The sequence below is a fragment of the Salvelinus alpinus genome, chromosome 1 (genome assembly GCF_045679555.1).
Source record: "Salvelinus alpinus chromosome 1, SLU_Salpinus.1, whole genome shotgun sequence".
NCBI classification, from domain to species: Eukaryota; Metazoa; Chordata; class Actinopteri; order Salmoniformes; family Salmonidae; genus Salvelinus; species Salvelinus alpinus.
In genome coordinates this window covers 63,959,438-63,979,440 of record NC_092086.1, presented here as the reverse complement: position 1 = coordinate 63,979,440, position 20,003 = coordinate 63,959,438, and the positions used below count along the sequence as shown (strand labels likewise).

The window sequence follows — 20,003 nt, the reverse complement described above, 5'->3', positions numbered from 1 at the left end:
TAGAGCTAAAAATACTCCTACGTTCCTTCCATGGAGAACATGAGGGCACAATGTCGACAGTGTTGATACATGTGCCTACCTGTCTAACAATCTGGGTTAATTGTGTTTAGTCGAAAATATCACTTCTGTTCTGACTCCAAACAGGACGAGGTGAGAAGCAGAGAGTCATATCAAAGCATTAATACAGCAGCACCAGGCCATCGACTTCCATGAGGATGATATGCTGGTGATATGCCATTTCATGTCGTAGACATACCACTTCGTCATACCTACAAGTATTGCCACTTCCATGAGGATGATATGCTGGTGATATGCCATTTCATGTCGTAGACATACCACTTCGTCATACCTGCAAGTATTGACACTTCCATGGAAAAATCATTCTATGGTCTTTTAACCGCCTGACTGACTGTGATAGATTTGATTTGATTTCTTGCACAGATGCTTTATGAACTGCATGCACGTGATGAGTTAAAGCTGGTATGACATAGTTTCTTAACAATATGCATATATATATATAATACGTATTTACTTGAGGTCTAGTTATTGAAAACGTATGAACAAAATGCAGAATTATATTCATTGTTTTATTAATGCAAACAATATTAATTACGCTATGTACACCAAATATCGTAATGATGCACTTTTCTAAATGAATTAAAATCGGTGAAAATCAAACTGAAAAATTCATAATTTTAAATCCTAGTACATAGGATGACTGTTTTCTTTTTCAAAGTATTCTTAGTTACTCCCTGTTGATGTGGTACATGATAGGTGAACAGTGAAAGACGCAATACTCGGTAATATGCAGTACAGCATATTTTAAGAGTAACGCACACATGTTGCACTAGAATACTGCCAGAGCAACATGTCGGCACTTAAGCAGCATGAGTACTGAAAAATGGCACATACAATATTTTCACCAAATTGCTAGCAACCTCTAGTTGCTGCATTTTACTGTTTACTAAACTACTCTGTCTTTCTGTGCTGTTTCTTTTCCACATTTAGGCCTAACGCAAACGCAGCATGGAGAAATGTTACACTGAGACTCAAATCTCCAGAAATGCAGCCTCTTTAAGAGCAGAAGGCCATGCAGCAATACATTATCCAACACAATAATTAATAGGAATATCATACAACATAGTAGTATCTGTTGAAAACAAGACCTATAAGCTACCATAATGAAAATCTAATTGTGGATTCCCCAATCAATAAGAACCATATCTGTCTTAAGAGGACTAAACTTTTCACTAACCTATTTGATATGTGTGCTTCGTCATGATTGATGTGGCTCCTCTGAAAAGTAAACCAATTTCAGCCCTGATGCAAAGTTGATTGAAATTGGCTATAATCACGTTACTCTCGAATTCTGAACCCCCCCCCCCCCCCCATGGTTTTAATAAAGATTTATGGCTGATTAAAGGACAGACTAATCTAATTAAGACTAGACCTTGTTCCAGCAAAAAAAAATGGTTCCAACTGATTTTGCAAAATCCGATTTTCGTTTATCATATTGATATAACACTTACTGATTTAGATCCATAGAAGAGGAAGGAGGTCTATTTTAGAGATTTATTCCCCTATTTCCCATCAGGCGTCCGTATGTTGACTTGATTCTATGATTGTTTGGGTTATTGGCAGGTATTGCTCAGAGTAGCTTTCCTGATTGCCTCCTCAGAGGGAATGGACGTCACATGGAACAGTGAGGGTTCAGAAAGAGCCAGAATGACCAAGCACAGAGAATATATATTTTTCTCTCTGAGTTAGTGAGGTGTCACCTCAGTCTATTCACAGAGGAAAACACATGACCCCCAACAATGGGAGTCAGTGGCCTTTCAACTCAAAGGCAATGGGATGATGTGGATCAGAAGACAACTTAGGAAAAGGACAGACCCATTTCAAGGAGCAGATCTATAGCCTGTCGCTACAGTGACAATGAACTTTGGACACAAAAGTGATCTGTTACCTGCTAAATCGGCTCCATAAACAGGAACATTTGGTTAATGTAATATTCCTACTTGTATTATTCCATAATGTACTATTACTTTGTGGTACACAGACGCAGTGGGTTGGAAATATATATGTAAAGCCAACATGACCAATGAGCTATACAATACGTATTCTTTTTGGGATCTGTGCTGGAATTCAAACGTAGGCTATAACGTCACACTGAGTGCATTTCAAAAATGTCATATTTCCGTGTAGGCCGAGCAGTTTTGCAACACTAAAAATATAAACAATACCATGTAAAACTGCTATTTTTGGACCATTCATTACCTACAAACAAGTGCACTGGCAAAATACATAGCCTACAGTACACAATTTCATCAAGGGAAAATGTAGTACCAGAACTATTCAACATGAAACCACAAAAGCTGCGCTTCCTAGCCACATTTTAGAAGACATAAATATACAAGTATTATATCTTTAGTGTCGAACGTACAGTCAAAAAAACATAAAAGAATGAGAGAAACCATCGGAAACCCAGACAAAGCCCCCTCTGTATCTCCGGCTACAAGCAGAGTCTCTGTTTGACATCGCAGTAATCGTCTCAAATCCTTTCCTTCCACCATTCTCACCCACTGAGGAGAATTCAGTCACCTAGGAACTCTCATTCTGAATACTGACGTGATTAGAAACTAACAGCTGCATTCACGGTGTTTGGAACAAAAGCACACTCAAAGACGCACAATTTTCTTGCTTGTTCATGCTAGCGCAGAAAAAGGCAAAGCAATTACGGGCAGAAAATACAAAAATGGATTAAGTGGGCCTATTTCTACACCGTTCCTAATGACTAATGCTTTTTAATATTGTTTTTTGATAGACATTCACAGTGGGGGGGGCAGTTTCACAGATTGAACTCATTGAAATGAAATTAAACTCCACAAATTCCCTCAATTCAACATCTTTCAAGCATATTTTTGCATTTCAGACTCAATTCAATAATTCTATGTAATACTACTTCAATTTAATAATACTTTATTAAACCACAATTTATCCATTGTGATATTTATCAATTTCCAAAGAATTGATAAATTCACCAGTTAGCTTTTTTTGAACTGAAAATGAACACAGAACTTCCATTTTATAAATAATATATTCTTAGTCAAATAAAATGTATGTATTTTCTTTAAATACTAATGTACACTAATAAGCTTTCAACATTTTATCCAATAAACCACAGAGAAGAGTGGAAATATAAACCCTAAGTGTGTTGCTCATTGCATATGCAACCAGTCTCACAAGTAAAGGTAGAAACTGAGTGAATGATAAGGGATTCATAATTTACTATGGAATGGTAGTTATAAATATGGAAATAATATGTTCTGATTCAAAGGAGCTGCTTTCAAAACTCTTTCCTATTTTTATGACTTTGGGTGGCATAAGAGCAAATAACTGTAAATTCATAATGACTACTTTCTTTGTCGTGTGAAAAATATTTGGAATTGCAGTATATCAATGAATTCAATCTTAGCATATACATTTGATTTTCTACCTGAAGCGAGTGAGTCATTTTTAAAAAATAGACTGAGGGTCATTTTGATTTTAACATTACAAAAGATCGTTGTAGAATGTCCTTCACCTTCAACGATATGGCATAATTGTTCACTATGCGCTTACTTTTTGGTTTTAAAACTAAATCTAAACTATTCAGAAATCTGTATCTATCCCTGAACCACGGTGAACAGAGACAGAGAGATATTCCATGGTAGATGGCATATCTATGATACTTTACATTGGCTGGGGAAGGTCTTACCCGCAGAGGGGGGCTGGGGTGGAGGTGCGCAGGCCCGGAGTAGGTAAGTATTGGGGGAGAATTCGTCGTCAGGAGGGGGGTCCAGCATGACGTGGGGGGAGCCGCTGTCCAGCAGGGGCACTTGGCACTCCCTGATGGCTGGGGGGACAGGATGGGGTGGGCCAGTGGGTGGAGGTGGGGCAGGGGGTAGCAGGCTGGACGAAGGTGTGGGAGGTAGGGGACGACCTGGGGAGCACACACACACACACACACACACACACACACACACACACACACACACACACACAGAGGATGGAGGGCACGTGTTACTATGCACACTGGTATTGTAAGTTACAGGAGGACAATAGGCGGCATCCTCTTTGAACACGAAGAAGTGCTAGAAATTACACAATCTCGTCTCCATGACAATACAATGCTCTTTTAAACACACTGTCAATCTCTTTCATGGCTACCATTATTTTCAAGCGGAGACTGTCAATTCCATTGACAGCTGAGCCATAAAATAACGATAATGAAAGACGAGAGAAACAATTGAGAAAGAAAGAGATATAGAAAATGGAGAAATATTACAGGGCTTTCAATTCCTTCAATCGCTCTGATAACCTTGCTCTTTAATAGCAGCACACTGAAAGGAGGTCAACTTTGATGCAGGCTTTTAAATTAACCATCGTGTGAGGTATTTTATTTGCCTTGAAATAAGAGCTCCTCCGTTTGACTCTGACCTTGAGAAATAAATAGGGAAAGCATACGAGTTTTCATTAGGATTCTTTGTGCCATCGATGGTGCAGAATTTTCTTTAGTCATGGGGGATCTACCTCCTTTTTATCTCTTTCGCAACCAAACCAGATTGCACTGAGAAAATAGCATTGATTTGCATGATTAAGCCCGCAGTAACACTAGAGTTCAACATTTGGTTAAAGCAAAATGGTTGACCCCAACAGAAAATCCAAGGTGTAGCCTTACGTTTCTTTTTGTTTCATCCTAAATAAACCCTTTCTCACATCCTATTTTAGGCCATCGAATATTTGCTTTGTAAAAAGGAACTATGTCCACTAACCACAAGTATTTAACTTGTGAAATGGGACAAACTCGCTTATTAGGACATTTCAAGGAGACAACAAAAGGAGATTGTATTAATAATGGGTTTTGAGAACGATCAAACATATGATCATGCGTGGCCTAGAAATTCCATAAAATACTCATTCTTCAATAAAGACAATTTGTAAGCAAAGTACATTTATTCAAGGCTACCATTTCTCAAAATAATTATTGCTCCATTTTCTGATTTCAGTCAATTACAGTATTCCCATTTAATATATTCTATTTTCCTACTTATGTCCAACACAGCAATGGCGAAACGAAGGCTGATTCCCTCAAAGGGGCTACTCCCACGCATCCATGGTGTCCTTTCAGATTAGCATGTTTTGATGCAGCTCATCAAGTTCACAGACACATTTATCAACCCTACACCTTGTTGTGGTGTGATGGAATGGTGTCACCAAGGCCCTGTAACTGTCAGTACAAGGCAAAGCACTCCCAGCTCGTGTGAATACTCTCACTAATAACATGAGCGCCGCCACCCACTTTTGCCTCTGAGCAAGTCGGCAGATCCAACATCCACGGGCTGCTTTGGCAAACGTGTCCTTGTATAGAGGCCGGGTGATTTTTTGACTTCATGTCAGTTCTTGTCATGTGTAGTTAAAACATTATTTTTTTTTTAAAGTGGCCTGCTTTTGCTGAATAATATATGCCTGCTTCAAAGTCCCGGAGTGGAAGATAACCATTGCATCACTAGCTTGCTGCCACACAGCACTCTTCAAAGCAAATAGGCTAGCAGAACATCGGAATGGGCAGTGGAGGGGAAGAGGACATATAGTACAGTACTGCGGAGGCAGAGAGTGGCTGGACGGCGATAGAGGGCAAATCTCTCTCTAATGATGAGGATTCACCCCCCTCTCCTGTCAACAACAGGCATTAGCCGCTATATCAGAACATCAACATAAAATAGGAAGGTTTTCTGAATGGAAGATTGGAGGATGAAATCGGTTCCTGTCACAGAGTATCAGAACAGCCCTCATTTCCTATTCCAGTGTGGATGTTTGGCACAGGCCTTCATTGTGGCTCATTTGGAGCCGTTATCGCTGTTTCAAGCCTTATCCTCTGCTGTTAGCGTCCCTGTCCTCTGAGTCACATAAAATGTTGGGAAGCAAACACACAGGGCTGCTGGCTCCCCCCCTCTCTCCTCTCTCCTCCTCGCTGACTCCTGCTGTGGCTGTCTACACACAGCAGGTCTAGCTGTGACATTTGCAGAGATGTATCATATCAGTGTCCTCCTACATCACACACCAAAACAAAACTAGAGGACCAAAAGAAAGCAAAGCTCCTCGCCTCTGTCCTCTTTGTCACGTTTAACACGGCTCCAAACGCTGACATCAAGAAGGTGCAAGAAAGAGAGAGAGAAAGTGAGGACAAGCCAGCTCTAATGTGACAAGTCGACAAAGATTACTTCACGAAATGTCACTTGAAGATACATCACACTACCTAACGCGCCTTGCATTACATATGAGCATCTGATTATGTTGGTATTTTGATTGCTGAGGGCTTTGATGTGCACCATAAATTGTTTAATATGCAGCTCAAATGTAAATGAACGCTAGGCTTTTTATAATGTATTTTTGGACCAAGTAGTACAGTACTTTTCTTTCTATTGCCTGATATGTTTTAATTTTTTATTTAACTAGGCAAGTCAGTTTAAGAACAAATTCTTATTTACAATGACAGCCTACCCTGGCCAAACTCGGACGACGCTGGGCCAATTGTGCGCCGCACTATGGGACTCCAATCATGGCCGGATGTGATACAGCCTGGAATCGAACCAGGGACTGTAGTGACGCCTCTTGCACTGAGATGCAGTACCGTAGACCACTGTGCCACTCTGAGCCCCTGTTAGGTATAGCATCCAGATGTGGGGGCTCCATAAAAGCACCTTTCTATCCCTCACTGCCCCCTCTCTCCTTTGCCAAGTCCTTTTCACGCAACAACATTCAGCGTGGTCTGAAAAGAACTGTCTCCAATCGGCCTGACTCCATTTTGTCACGGCCTCTTTGTGTCATCACTCCCCGTGACTGGGATGGCTCCCTGCTGCATCCTCAGCACATTCACAGCCCCAGTAGCCCCATGCCCAGGCACCATCGTTCACATGAAACCACACTTTATTTCTCAAATCATTTTCACCATTTACAAGGTAAAATGGTGGAAGATAAATGCCCCCCAACCAATCTCTGTGTGGCTCTTCTCTATAACTGTCTAAACCAACATGGCCTCGGATTGCTGTTGATTTGATCCTATTGTTTCCTCCACAGGCACCACCAGGCCACTATTATACACACTGCACCGGCCAGTCATCACCACAGGCACCACCAGGCCACTATTAAACGCACTGCACCGGCCAGTCATCACCACAGGCACCACCAGGCCACTATTATACACACGGCACTGGCCAGTCATCTCTTCAGACTGCCTCTCCCTGTGATCTCACAACCACAAACAGTTTCACAAACACCCAGGAGCATGTGGTCCCTTAACAACAAGCAGTAGTGGCATCTCCATGTCCAAATTGAAATGGAAATCCAACTTTGTTCTCATCAGCCATGGAGACAACTCTATGGAGCATTGTGTGATTTCAATGTCGGCTCAGTTGTTCAATTTCATTCGAGCAAATGGGTGAAGCGATCCACCACAATGTGATATGGTGATATATGTGTGCTATGATATACGAGACGACACGACACCGGCGTCACAACAAGTTGACCCTCATCCATCAACTCCCTCATCAACCTAGCTACCCCTCCTCAACCCAACAGAAACACGGATGGTTTTGGAGTGTTTGCTAAATCCGGCAGCACAAACAACACAGCAGCCACCTCAGCAGCAAACCCACATCCCTCCTACTGTCCTGTGTGTGTCTCGTTGCTGATGTACAGATTAGCCCAGAACATGGCAATGTGGCACAGCAGGAGGGAGGCAAGAACCAAGACTTAGGCTCAGCTGCAAAGCACATCGGAAAACCAGACTTGAGCAATAATATCACTATCATCTCCCTTTCTATCCTTGTATGTTTCATTATAAAGACAGCTGGGAAACGGGTTAAGATGTGCTGACTCGGCTCTCCATCACACAGAACAAAGCGCCACTTAAAGATCCACTTCCGCCATCAGCTGTTGCCTTTTAATATATGTACGGTATAAATGACTTATTACATCGCTGCCTTTGAAGTAGGATGCTTCCATTCAGGCACTATTTTTATCTGGTGTCGCAAAAGTTTTTTAGAAACGGTCTTACTTTTCTATACGCCGACTCATCCTCGAGCCTCCCCCCTCCCCATACTGTTACACCCCCCCCCCCCCCCCTATTTTTCTGCCCCCCCCTCCCAATCTGGAATCCTAAGAACTCTTTGCCCTCACACAGGATCAAAGCAGTGAGAAATTAGATTCCATTCCAAACCAATGAGAGCAGCCTCTCCCCCCTGACAACACATTCCGCATAAAAATCACAGCTTTTTTTTGTTTGTTTGTTTTCCTAGAACCTGCAAATCTGCATGCCTCAATTCTTCTCCCTCTCTCTGCCACTTTCTCACTCTCTCTCTGATTTTAGGGGTCTTGTGATCGTTCACTTGGAGAAAGTGTTTTTCCTATGCCACCAACCGAAAGCACTCATAATCCCAAAATAAGGGAATTACTCAAATGAACTGATGCCTTTGAAGTGGGGAGAGAGATTTTGTCAAAGACACACCATATTGCTTTGAGTTTTATTTGAAGCAGGTCTCAATGGCAATGAGTTTGAGTCACTGGCCTCAGAGGATGCACTTTTATCACAAAGACGCCACCATCTTCATTCATTTACTCAAATCAACATATTGCACTGTAAACATGTAATTTGAACCAAATGAAAAGACAACTAAAAGGCTTGCTAACAGACCAACCTGGTCTCAGAGCATTTCGTATTATTCTGTACGGAAATCCGAGACACTCCATTTAGTATGATGTTACATTTCGTATGGTATGTCTTCATTTGTGGATGTCCATCAACCATTTTGTATACGTTACGAATTTCAATTCAATTTCAATTTACGAATTCTCAAAACGTACAATATGTTACCAATATACAAAGCATATGATATGTTAAAAATTCTAGCTAGGTGGCTAACGTTAGCTACCTCGCTAACGTTAGCTAGGTTAGGGGTTCGGGGTTAAGGTTAAGTTTCAGAGTTAGGTTAAAGGGTTAAGGTTAGGGGAAGGGTTAGCTAACATGCTAAGTAGCAAAAAAGTAGCAAGTAGTTCAAAAGTTGCTAATTAGCTCAAATGCCAAAATTGTGCGTGATGATTCAAACTCGCAATCTTTGGCAACCACCCCGATCCAACCACCCTCATTTTGTTTTTTCCGTAATTGACTATCTGTCTTACGTAACTATACCAAACATAACATATCATACTAAATTGAGTGTCATGGAGTTACGTACAGAATAATACGAAATGCTCTGAGGCCAGGTATGTAGGCATGCATGCTTGGGTTGGGCAGTATCCAAATTTTCCTACCATCACTAAGTTTCTGTACCATCCCAGGGTATACAGTATTATCGGAAATGCACACAAGGGGGAAAATTTCAATGTATTATTATTTTTACGCACAAAAATATTTAGGCAACAGGGATCTTCATCCAGGAGGTAATTGAATGTCTCTAGTCTGGGTACCAGTCTTTTAGCTAACATTCCACTCCTTGCCACACCATGTCATTGCAAAAGAGACTGGCCTTTCGGCAATCTCAACGTTCAATATGCAGTTGGATTTAAGGCAGAGTTGTTGAAAATAACATTAATATTTTCCATGACAACATGTTGAGCCTCGAAAATAGAATTATAAAGTCAAAAACAAACCGCTGTTAGCTAGACAAGTTGTTGTATTTTGAGGTTTAAATTCAAAGCAAATAGGTTTTGTGGTTTGCAGTATGTATTTAGAGAATTTAGAGCTAGAATCTTTTGACAGACTGGTTTAGTCTGGATAAACAAAAAATGGCTGCTTAGCAACCAGATACCAACGTGTTCTGTGGAGAGAAAAAAGTGATTGAATGCCAATATTTAGGTAATTGTTGTTATTGGATGATCGCTGTGAGGGTTATCGAATCAGGATCAACTCCTCTGTTGTTCCTTGAGTTCATTAATGATAGAATGTTCATATTTGAATATGGCAGAAAGGTCAGGCTCTTTGGCAATGACAAGGAGTGACAAGGAGTTGTTAGCTAAAGTGACTGGGACTCAGGCTGGAATGTCTCTGCTGTAACCAAGAAGTTTAGTCTTGACATCTAGCCACTTAGCTAGCTAGCAAGTTAGAAAACAACATAATTTATTTGACACATCTTAGATTTCTTATAGTTATACGTATAGTTATAAACAGTGGTCGGTATTGAAAATCATACTGTAGGTATTTCAGAATACCCCAGTATTCGGTATAAACAGTATATCGCCCAAGCCTAGAGCTGCACAAATTACACACACGCGCATGCATGCATGCAGACACACACACACACACACACAGTCACACAACCCCCTCCTAAACCTTTATAGTGCCTTATAAAATAAATGTCAGAATGTTTTAGCTGAATCCCAGAGGCAAATGCCAGTCACATATTAGCCATCTGACAACTGTTAACATCAGTGTCCAGGGGGCCCTACGTCTGGTCCTGGGGACAGCAGCAGGACACAGGTCATTAGTGACCAGCAGCCCACTGGGCACTGTGACTGCGCCAGGCTGCAAGGTGACAGGGCCATTGCTGTGTGACACGCAGCGCTAGGCCAGCCAGTAGTAGGATCAGCCCCACTACTCCAGGCTCTGGGATCAGCACACACAGCACACTGAGGCAAACGCTGCTCCTCTTTGCATCATCTGACCCCGAGGAGCAGGCTGGCTGATGTTGTTCTGCACAGCTCCCCCTACAGAGCCCCACAGTGGATGTGGCAATACCCTGCAGCACTGACGCACACCACAAACAAACATACATGTGCTAGGCATTGTCTGTCGTTCCCTCTCATACACCCCCACGCACATACGTATGATGCACATTTACTTGGCTGTACTGTACGTAATGCCCAATCAGACATGAGCATGTACTCACTTCACTTAACACAGAATAAACACTGCCTTGAAAAACCGAAGTGTGCTCCTTCCTTGGACAGTTCAAGGATAGTCGGTGATACACACACTCCAGTATTCATGAAGAGCAGGTATATCGAGCCTCTCCAACCAAAGGAAGTCATACATTTTTCTCCACTTACGCACTATGTTTTCTTTTCTAGTTGTAAATGAGATCCTTAGTGTTTAAATCATTAGTGTTTTTCCTACATTGCTAATGCATTTATTACAAGTGTCATCAACCCAGCACTAACTATTCCCCTTTCGGGCTAATCCATACACTGATAACAGTGAATGTCTTAGTAGGGTATTGCTCATTTTGACTTATTAAGTGAGAAATGGTTCAAAAGCCTATGCCCCACATATAGGCTGTCTAAGAATATAGCTTTGGAGTATTATAATCACCAAGTTAACCATATTTACACCTCTCAGAGATTGATAGTTTGGCTCCCACATAGTACCCTACATTTCCAACAATAAGCAAGCCTTCTGTATAACGTTAACTCTCCAAGCAGCTCTCTCTCGCTACCTCTCTCTCCAGCTAGGACTTTGCAAACTTGGCAGATGCTTTGAGAAGGGATGCCTCCGTGTGGTGAGGGCACATATCAGAATATATCAAGGCTGGGAATTGCCAGGGACCTCACAATATGATATTATCACGATACTTAGGTGCCGATACAATATGTAATGCAATTCTCACAATTCTATATGTATTGCGATTCGATAATTCGAGATTTTTATTTTGATCGGCCATGGAAATAAAGGCGATGAAAACATGTTGGCTCACTATTTAAAAAGAAGATGGAGAACAAGCTATAGGATGACAAATCAAGTTTTTTGGCATATCGATTTTTACAAATTGATACTTGGAGTCAAATATTGATATAATATCGTCCAAAACAAATATTGTGATACGTAACTCTATCAATCCCCCCCCCCCCCCCCATAACTAAAATATATTAGAGTAATGCACTATGAATTGGACAGTCCAACATGTCAATTAGTAATGGCATTATCAGCCTTTGAGACATGGGCACTGAGTTGACCTGAAAAGAGGCGGAGAAGGAAAAAGCAGCTCTGCTAAATAAGAATATTGCCTAGTGACACGAAACACAGACAGTGATGAAAACACTCCTACGTAGATAGTAGTTATGATAAAAAGGAGAAAAAGAGGCACGAGTGTTACAGCCCTGTAAAGATAGAACATGCTAATGAGTATGTGTCTAAAGTTTTTTTTTATATATATATCAAGCTCACTGAAAGCATTTATGTAAACACTTTATGTAGGCCAAAGAAGAGCTGTGGAAATCCACTGTAAAAACATTATCAGCCAAAATCCAGAACATATAAAAAGTATATATCTTCAAATTCAAAACACATCACAGGGCATGTCCTAAAATAGATATAGAAGATGGTGCAATACACGTTGATGATTAGTAAATCAGATTCTCAGTGGTAGATGAATATTTGGTTACATATACATTTTCCTGAGACTGACAATAACCGAAGAATGCTAAAACACAAATATTTAATAACAGGTGGACTATATCGGAAAATGCTGATTATTTGAGGAAGAATGTAGAATAATTTAGCATTTTAAGCTGCCAACCACTCCCCCTTACTTTGATTGCAATCAGTTGTTCTGGGAGTGTCCCTAGACTACATTAAAACGTCACGATTATTCTAACAACAAAATCAAACAACGTTCATCAACCTAATTAAATGCACACACACACATTTAAAATGCCCTTAAGAGTGTAGATGATGCCCAATTTCGAACACATACCAAAACGAAGTTCATAAATTGTATATAGGTTACATAAGACCCTTCAATTATGATAAAGGGGTTTATGTGATGTAAAATAAAACTAATAAAAAATGTAAATATGAAAAGCAACCAGGTGTTGCTAGATGAAGCCCTAATACAGAATAGATTGCATACAGCTCTAATCCTACACTACATCCTAAAAAGCAGATGTTGGAATGATTTATTCCAAAAGACGCTGACATTATCATGGGATGGGAGTCAGAATTCAGACCAAAATTCAGTTCCAAAAAACTCAACGGGCTGAAATTGGATATCTCACGACAGATGCACCCCCATATGTCAACCAACTTTAAAACCATATCCAGAGGGAACACAAAAAACGCCTAATATTATTTTAACAGCATCCAGGCATAGTTGAATGAGCCACACACAGCAAGAAAGATAAGTCGATTTATTCGGCTTACCTTTGCTTTTCACCATGCTGCGAACTCGGTTTCTGCTCTACTCATGCAAGGGAGGTAGACATTTTTCCAGCATCAGCAAAGAGCGTTGTGTTCTGTGTCGGCTACACAGACGTGCAGCAAGAGAAGACAGTGAAAGGCGCGAAACTGAGGTTGTTAGCATCCGCGGCAGTAGCTTTGTCTGGTTGCTGATGTGTTTGCATCGAAACGAACAGACAGACATCCAACTTAAATCTTCAGCGCTACAGTGCACTAACGTTACCATGAATTACGCGCAGGCAAACTGACAAAGAGCCATGCAGTTAGTGTCCAGTACAAATGTTGCAGAGGGGCGGGCTGGTGCGTAAAGGTGAGCTCATGGTGTCATTATAGGGAGTGGATTTGTCTGTACCTCCCGTGTGGTCAACTAGGCAACTCCTATCTCTCTCTTTGTTATGCTGCCTTTGCAGCAAGTGTCTCCGGTATACATTTACTGCCATTATGCTCTCGCTATGGGGTCAGTCAAATTGTGTTTAGATCATCATGCCATGCACCATAGGGCTTTTACGGATCAGTCTCCAGCTCTCCACTCCTACAGGCTACACACACGATTATGAGCCTTTAGAATACCCTCCAGTGTACGGTATTGTAGGGCTGACATGGCAGTGTCCCTCTAGTATGGGTGAATTTTCCATGGCATGCTGCAGTTGCCCAGACAGACTGGGAAAAAGGGTGGTTTTCATGTTGAAAGTCTGGGGGTGCCACCCATATAGAGTGCCATCACAGATGGGCTATCATCTCCCCGATTCCTTTACATTTTATATAACAACCTTCTGCCTGTGTGTTTACCTATATATTCATGTACATGTACAATATATTGCTGAATACTACAAACCATGTCCATGAATCCTAATGATCAATAGTCCAGAAGTAGATTCATCTGTGTCTGTTAAACCAGTTCCAAACCACGGTCTCTGTAGTCCAGAAACACAGAATTCTAAGGCTAATCAGTGCATTTGATACAATTGTAGTTCTTGATGCATGCTATAAAACCAGATTCAAGCCTAGTTCTGGAAACATATAATAGCCTATCTGTTGTTCATTCACTGTGTGTGTCTAAAGGGAGATTGAGATGATACAATCTGTACAATGTCCATTGTTCTATCTTTAGACCACAAGAGATTAACAAAAAGGAAACTTACACCAAGGAACCACTTACAAGCACAGTGCCGCTTTGCTTCGGTTTCAACAGCTTTGTGCTACGAGGTGAGGAAATATCATTGTCAACTACACTTTCCTCCCTTTTAATATTTTATTGTTGTGACACTGAGCATAGAGCATCAGCCCACAGTTAAGCAGAAGTGAGAATAAGAGGTAATCTAATTAGTGCTAATTCAGAAACTGTCTTTGCTAAACCCGCATTTCTGGGCAGCTCTGTTTACTGTGTGGCAATACTTTGACTGCTTCCAGGAGCCTCCCTATTGTACAGCGACACTACAAAGCGCCAGCGCTTCCCACGCACGGGCATCCGTCCTCATTAACCACGGCAGTTCTCGACTGCCAGAGCTCACAAAGAGCGCCATGGCGCAGAAACTCGGCTGGTGCCACAGAAAGACGCCGGCACTGGAGAGTTGGGGTTGAAACAGAACAATACTAGAGGCAGAGAGAAAGAGGGAGAGAGACAGAGAAGGAGAGAGGGGGAAGTAGAGGGAGAGCGAGAGAGAGAGAGAGCGGGAGAAATAGAGGGAGAGAGGGGAGAAATAGAGGGAGAGAGGGGAGAGCGAGGGAGAAATAGAGGGAGATAAGATGTGGAGGCAGTGTTATGCCCTTTGTTGTTTCCCTGACAGGAAAAAACACATGGAAATTGGGGAAGAAAATTGATGAAAATGCATCCGTATCCCAGAGGCCCCAAACCCTGGACCCAGCTGCACTCATACTCACACTCCACAGCCTTACAGAGCTAAAACAATGGAGGCAGACCTTTGTTTAGCTCACAGCGTTCAAAGCTGCAGGCATGCAGATTGTACAGTACGTCACCCAATAACAAAGGCAAAACGCACACATGTGCACATACTACACACAAGCACACACACGAAAACGTACACACAGTGACACCTAAGACACTCTGGGCTCCCTCCTGAGATTGTGTAGCCCTGCTAAAACATGCTGTCACTCGCAATTCTCCCCAGTGCCCCTTAGAGGTGAGAGCTGGCCTTTCCCCTCTCACAGCATACTTAAATGAGAGAAAATGAAAGAGCCCAGCCCAACTCTATGGGGTTTCTTCACACTAAGCTATCAAGGCTCGCTCCATGAACACATCAACAAACAGTTTAACCTTAGCCTAAAAATAACAGGGCAAAAACACAGCTCACACACATACATGCATGCACGAACACACACACACACACACACACACACACACACACACACACACACACACACACACACACACACACACACACACACACACACACACACACACACACACACACACACACACACAGGCAAGCATACGCACGGGGACAAACAGAAACACACACCCAAGAGGGCCATTTATCAAAAAATGACATGAAATCCATTTAAATTCTATTAGAATCTGCTGCAGTATGATACTGTATATACACACACCAGTATTATTTCACCCAGCAATCCCTTCTGACTCCACCTATTGCCAGCATGAACCTCTCCATGCCTCCACTCGGTGTTTTCCTCTTTACCCCAAATACACTGAACACAAATATAAATGCAACATGTAAAGTGTTGGTCCCATGTTTCACCCAGCCACTTCGCACAGCCAATGAAGAGTGGGACGACATTCCACAGTCCACAATCAACAGCCTGATGAAGTCTATGTGAAGGAGACGTGTTGAACTACATGAGACATATGGTGGTCACACCAGATACTGACTGGGTTTTCTGATCCATACACCTACATTTTCTTTAAGGTACAGTATCTGTGACCAACAGATGCATATCTGTATTCCCAGTCATGTGAAATCCATAGATTAGGGCCTAATGGATTTATTTCAATTGACTGACTTCTTTGTATGAACTGTAACTCAGTAAAATCTTTGAAATTATTGCATGTTGTGTTTATAGTTTTGTTCAGTATAGTAGAATACATACTCCAAATCGTGTCTGAACAGATAATATAATATTTTAACTATCCTCTATGGCCACCTTTAACACACATATCAATAGTTAAAAAATGCAGAAAACTATTCACTGCTTCACCCAAAGCTGAGAATTGATTTGCACTACAAACAATAACAGACGTTTTCCAATTTGTTGATGCAAACGATTTCAGAAAGCAATTAAGCATTTTTTTCCCCGAAACATATTCAAATTAGTTATTTTCTCCTCTCGTAGGGATGTTTAATCATGAGCACTTTTAATCAGGTGGGCTGGCAGATAGGTCTCGATCACCATCATGTATAAACTGGAAGTAAAGACAAAGGCCCGCATTTGTTTCAATCAGAGTGGAACAAAGCCCTCACTTCCAAATTGACTTAGGGGTGCTCAGCTTTTCACTGGGAGAAAGTTTGTCCCACATTATGTAAAATGAATTTTCTTGACGTGAGTTTGTGCCCCCAGGGGGAATGGGCTGTTTGCGGAGGAGCAGTGACTGGAACCAGAACATTACCCACACTAATGAACCTCTCAGGTGTTCACAGGATCCAGGGATGGGAAGGAGAAGGATGGGAAATAAAAACAGGGTAAACACAGCAGGTACATTTGAGCAAAAGCAGTGCAGTTACACTATGGCCCTGTAAATCCAGTCAGTTCAGAAAGCTATGCAATTCCTATGAACACGTTTCATGTCCAATTCAAAACGGAATGGACTATACCCTCCTGTACAGACTGCTGTAGTGCTGGTTCTGGACTCTCCTCTATCTGTCCTTGTCACTCCAGAATACACACACATACACATGAAACCATCACTTACCTTTGCTGCATATGGAAATAACGCGTTGGAAATGAATGTTACACTGTTACAATGCCACAACTACTACTGCTTAATTGCTATAACAAATTAAGAAGGGGATTACATTTTAATCCTAAAAATAATATTTCAAGGGCAAAGGATCCTGACCTGTGATTTTAATTGTTCACTGTACATTTTTTTCATAAAGCCATTGGACAGCTGGCCATTTTGATAAATAAAAAAAAACATATCTGTAATGTAAAGTTAATTTCAGGGATATGAAACAGAACAGTTGCGCCTATCTGTCCTCTACAGCGTCTTGCTCTCCTCGCCGGAGTCTGTTTTTTTAATATAGGTGGGCTCTCAGTCATGCTCTGCATTCTCTTTTATGCCCCTAACTCTGCAACACACTCTCATTCTAGGATGTGTGTCTGTCAAAACAGCACCGCTGGGTATTCTCCACAGAGAGAGCCTTTGAAAGTGCACCAGATCCATCCTCCCTATTACTTCTCTCAGCAGGAAGTGGAGGAGACGGAAGAGCGTTGGTGCAGTGTCAGCAAGCGGATTCTTCGCATTTCCCCCATAACCTATCCCCACAGGTGTGTCAGTCTGTGTTTAAATTCTCGTTATCTGCCTCGCTCTACCTTTTGTTCTATGCGGCGCGCCATAACATTTACTTTTGGTGGGATTTGTTTGTTTCCATTTCACATGTGTGTGGAGTAATTCCTCCTTTTCAGCCCCTTACCATGCAACATGTCCTTGCTGTGAACTGCTCCCCAATCAAATGTCACAGGAAATACTTTTTATCCCTCTCTTTCTCTTTTAAATTGAATATTTCCATCAGATAACCTGACCTAATTTGGTTTCTAGCTGGTCGTCTCCAATGGAGTCTAAATGCAGTTATCAGCAATGTTTCAGTAAACAGCAGCAATGGTCTGATAGCACACAACAGTCAAGTAATACATGAATACATGTACATGTATTCGGGCTGAATTAGCTGTTGTCATACAGAACTGAATTACGTAACTTGCATCCACAGGCCACGGAGACCAGACCAACACTGAATACCTAATATTGTTGCCGCCCAATAGTTAAAGCTTGTGAGGAATAGAGAAGAACAATTTATGCAGTTTTATGACTTTACTCAGTACTATGAGTTCCTCTGTACCAGGGGAGTACGGCTCCAGTCCTGCAGGTCTGCTGCTTTCATCGTTTCACATTTCGATCAGCAAAACGATAAGGCATGGGAAACCAGGTTTGATTACCATCCGATCAATGCCCGTCACTGATCAATTATGTGCTGAGGCTAAACAAAAAACCAGCAGACATTGCAGTCCTACAGGAGTGCAGTTGTATAATCCTATTCTATGTCATTGCCAATACTTGTCCTATAAACATCTGAGGCGGTAGAAGGGAGGGTCGGTAAGCAGGAGAAGAGGCAAGGCAGCAGTAAGCCAATGTATGGTTTTACTTGCTTGCTTTCCCAATATCCTCGTATTCATGCTCAGAGAGCCCAGATTTTTCCTCAAAGTATCTGTCCCTGTTCATTAAATTCCACTTAGCAGCTAAGGACCATCAGAGGTGGAGCCACTGAATCATGGCCTTCTATCTGGAATTGGCGAGAAAAGCGAAGCAGCGGGAGGGTTCCCCCAGTCACTCAGGCGGATGGCCAGTCCCTGAGCTTATTAGGAGAGGAAAAGGGAGGGAGGCTGAATGGAGAAATGGAGGTGCAGGCTGACAGAAAGCTCAAGAGACAGTGAAGGGCACAGGGAGTAAGGGTGGCGTGTGTGCTACACTGAATTAACCACTGTGAATGTGTGAGATCTTGCTGCCAAGTGCCGTATGGAGGTAGCAGAGCAGCCAGGAGGTCGTTTCAGAGGTAATATGAGGACTTACGCTGCAGGAGGCATGCTAAGGTGTAGGTGTCCTTTTTCCAGCTGTGATGGAAAGAGATGGCTATGCAAACGAGAGAAAGAAAGAGAAATCAACAGGAAAAAAGAGTTGAACATTCTTTGTTTGTGACGAAACTGTTAAAAATATTTATTTAGTTTTTCTAGGATTATTTTTCACCTAAATATATTCAATTTCCACTGTATGCTGTCCTTGAACCTAGGGTTCCACTCAGTTTTCCATACCGAAAAGCATAGTCAGTGTACAGCGGCATTGTATCCGTTGTATAAAATCTCCGCAATGGATTTTGACCATGCAACTTTAAAGTTTAAAGCACAGTGCAATATATCAGATTAATTGAATTCAGCTATTCTAACCAGTCCGGACAGAGAGGTGTGTGTGTGATTAACCCTGCTGTTGTCCAATGAGCCTGTGTGCATGGTACACACACCATCCTCCCAGCCATCCCAGTGTCATTAAAAGGAGTGAGTCACCAAGCTCACCTGCGCTACACTGCTGCTGCCAGCTGTTAATAAAGTGCTTATTGGATTACCTTCCCTCTAATGAAGTAATTTAATCAGGGGACACAAAGCATGAGTAAGCCCGGTTCCTCCAGGACAACTAATGTCCACCTCTGGTCTAAAAGCTCAATATCTGGAGCAAGACAGATAGATTTTATTGAGTACTCTTACTTAGAAAAGCAGTCATGTCCGTGCTGCCATTTTGGGTACAGGATCAGTGACTGGAGCCAGGAAAGGTATATGCCAGGGTAGACTGATACCGGCATGGTCAGTCTGGACACACATGCTCTCTGGCATTGGATATTCAGCCTGACAAACGCTTCGACAGTTTTTCTCATCTCAGCCACTTCACCAGCAATAAAGGCTTAAGAACTGTAGGCCGATGCAAACAGCATATGGAAATACCTCTGTGTTATGTAAAAATATGCAGATACCGTGTGAGCCACTGCTCCACATCAACAGGCAAATCTCAAACAAATCAGAGCTAAACCCACACATATGTTTCCACGCCCTGTTA

At 41.9% G+C, this 20,003-nt stretch overlaps 1 protein-coding gene across 3 annotated transcripts in view; it reads right to left on the bottom strand.

Moving 5' to 3' along the window:
- Positions 1–20,003, bottom strand: part of LOC139583257 (teneurin-2-like) — a 133,000-nt gene that overhangs the window by 62,809 nt on the left and 50,188 nt on the right. The window contains exons 1-2 of one of the 3 annotated variants that reach the window (XM_071414134.1): positions 13,175–13,676; positions 3,758–3,982 (exon numbers count right to left, since the gene is read on the bottom strand). In XM_071414134.1, the coding sequence (XP_071270235.1) occupies positions 3,758–3,982; positions 13,175–13,190 (241 nt within the window). In that variant the 5' untranslated portion in view covers positions 13,191–13,676. Of the gene's footprint in view, positions 1–3,757; positions 3,983–13,174; positions 13,677–20,003 lie in introns of those variants that run through there. The other 2 variants (XM_071414123.1, XM_071414143.1) reach the window with 2 other exon arrangements.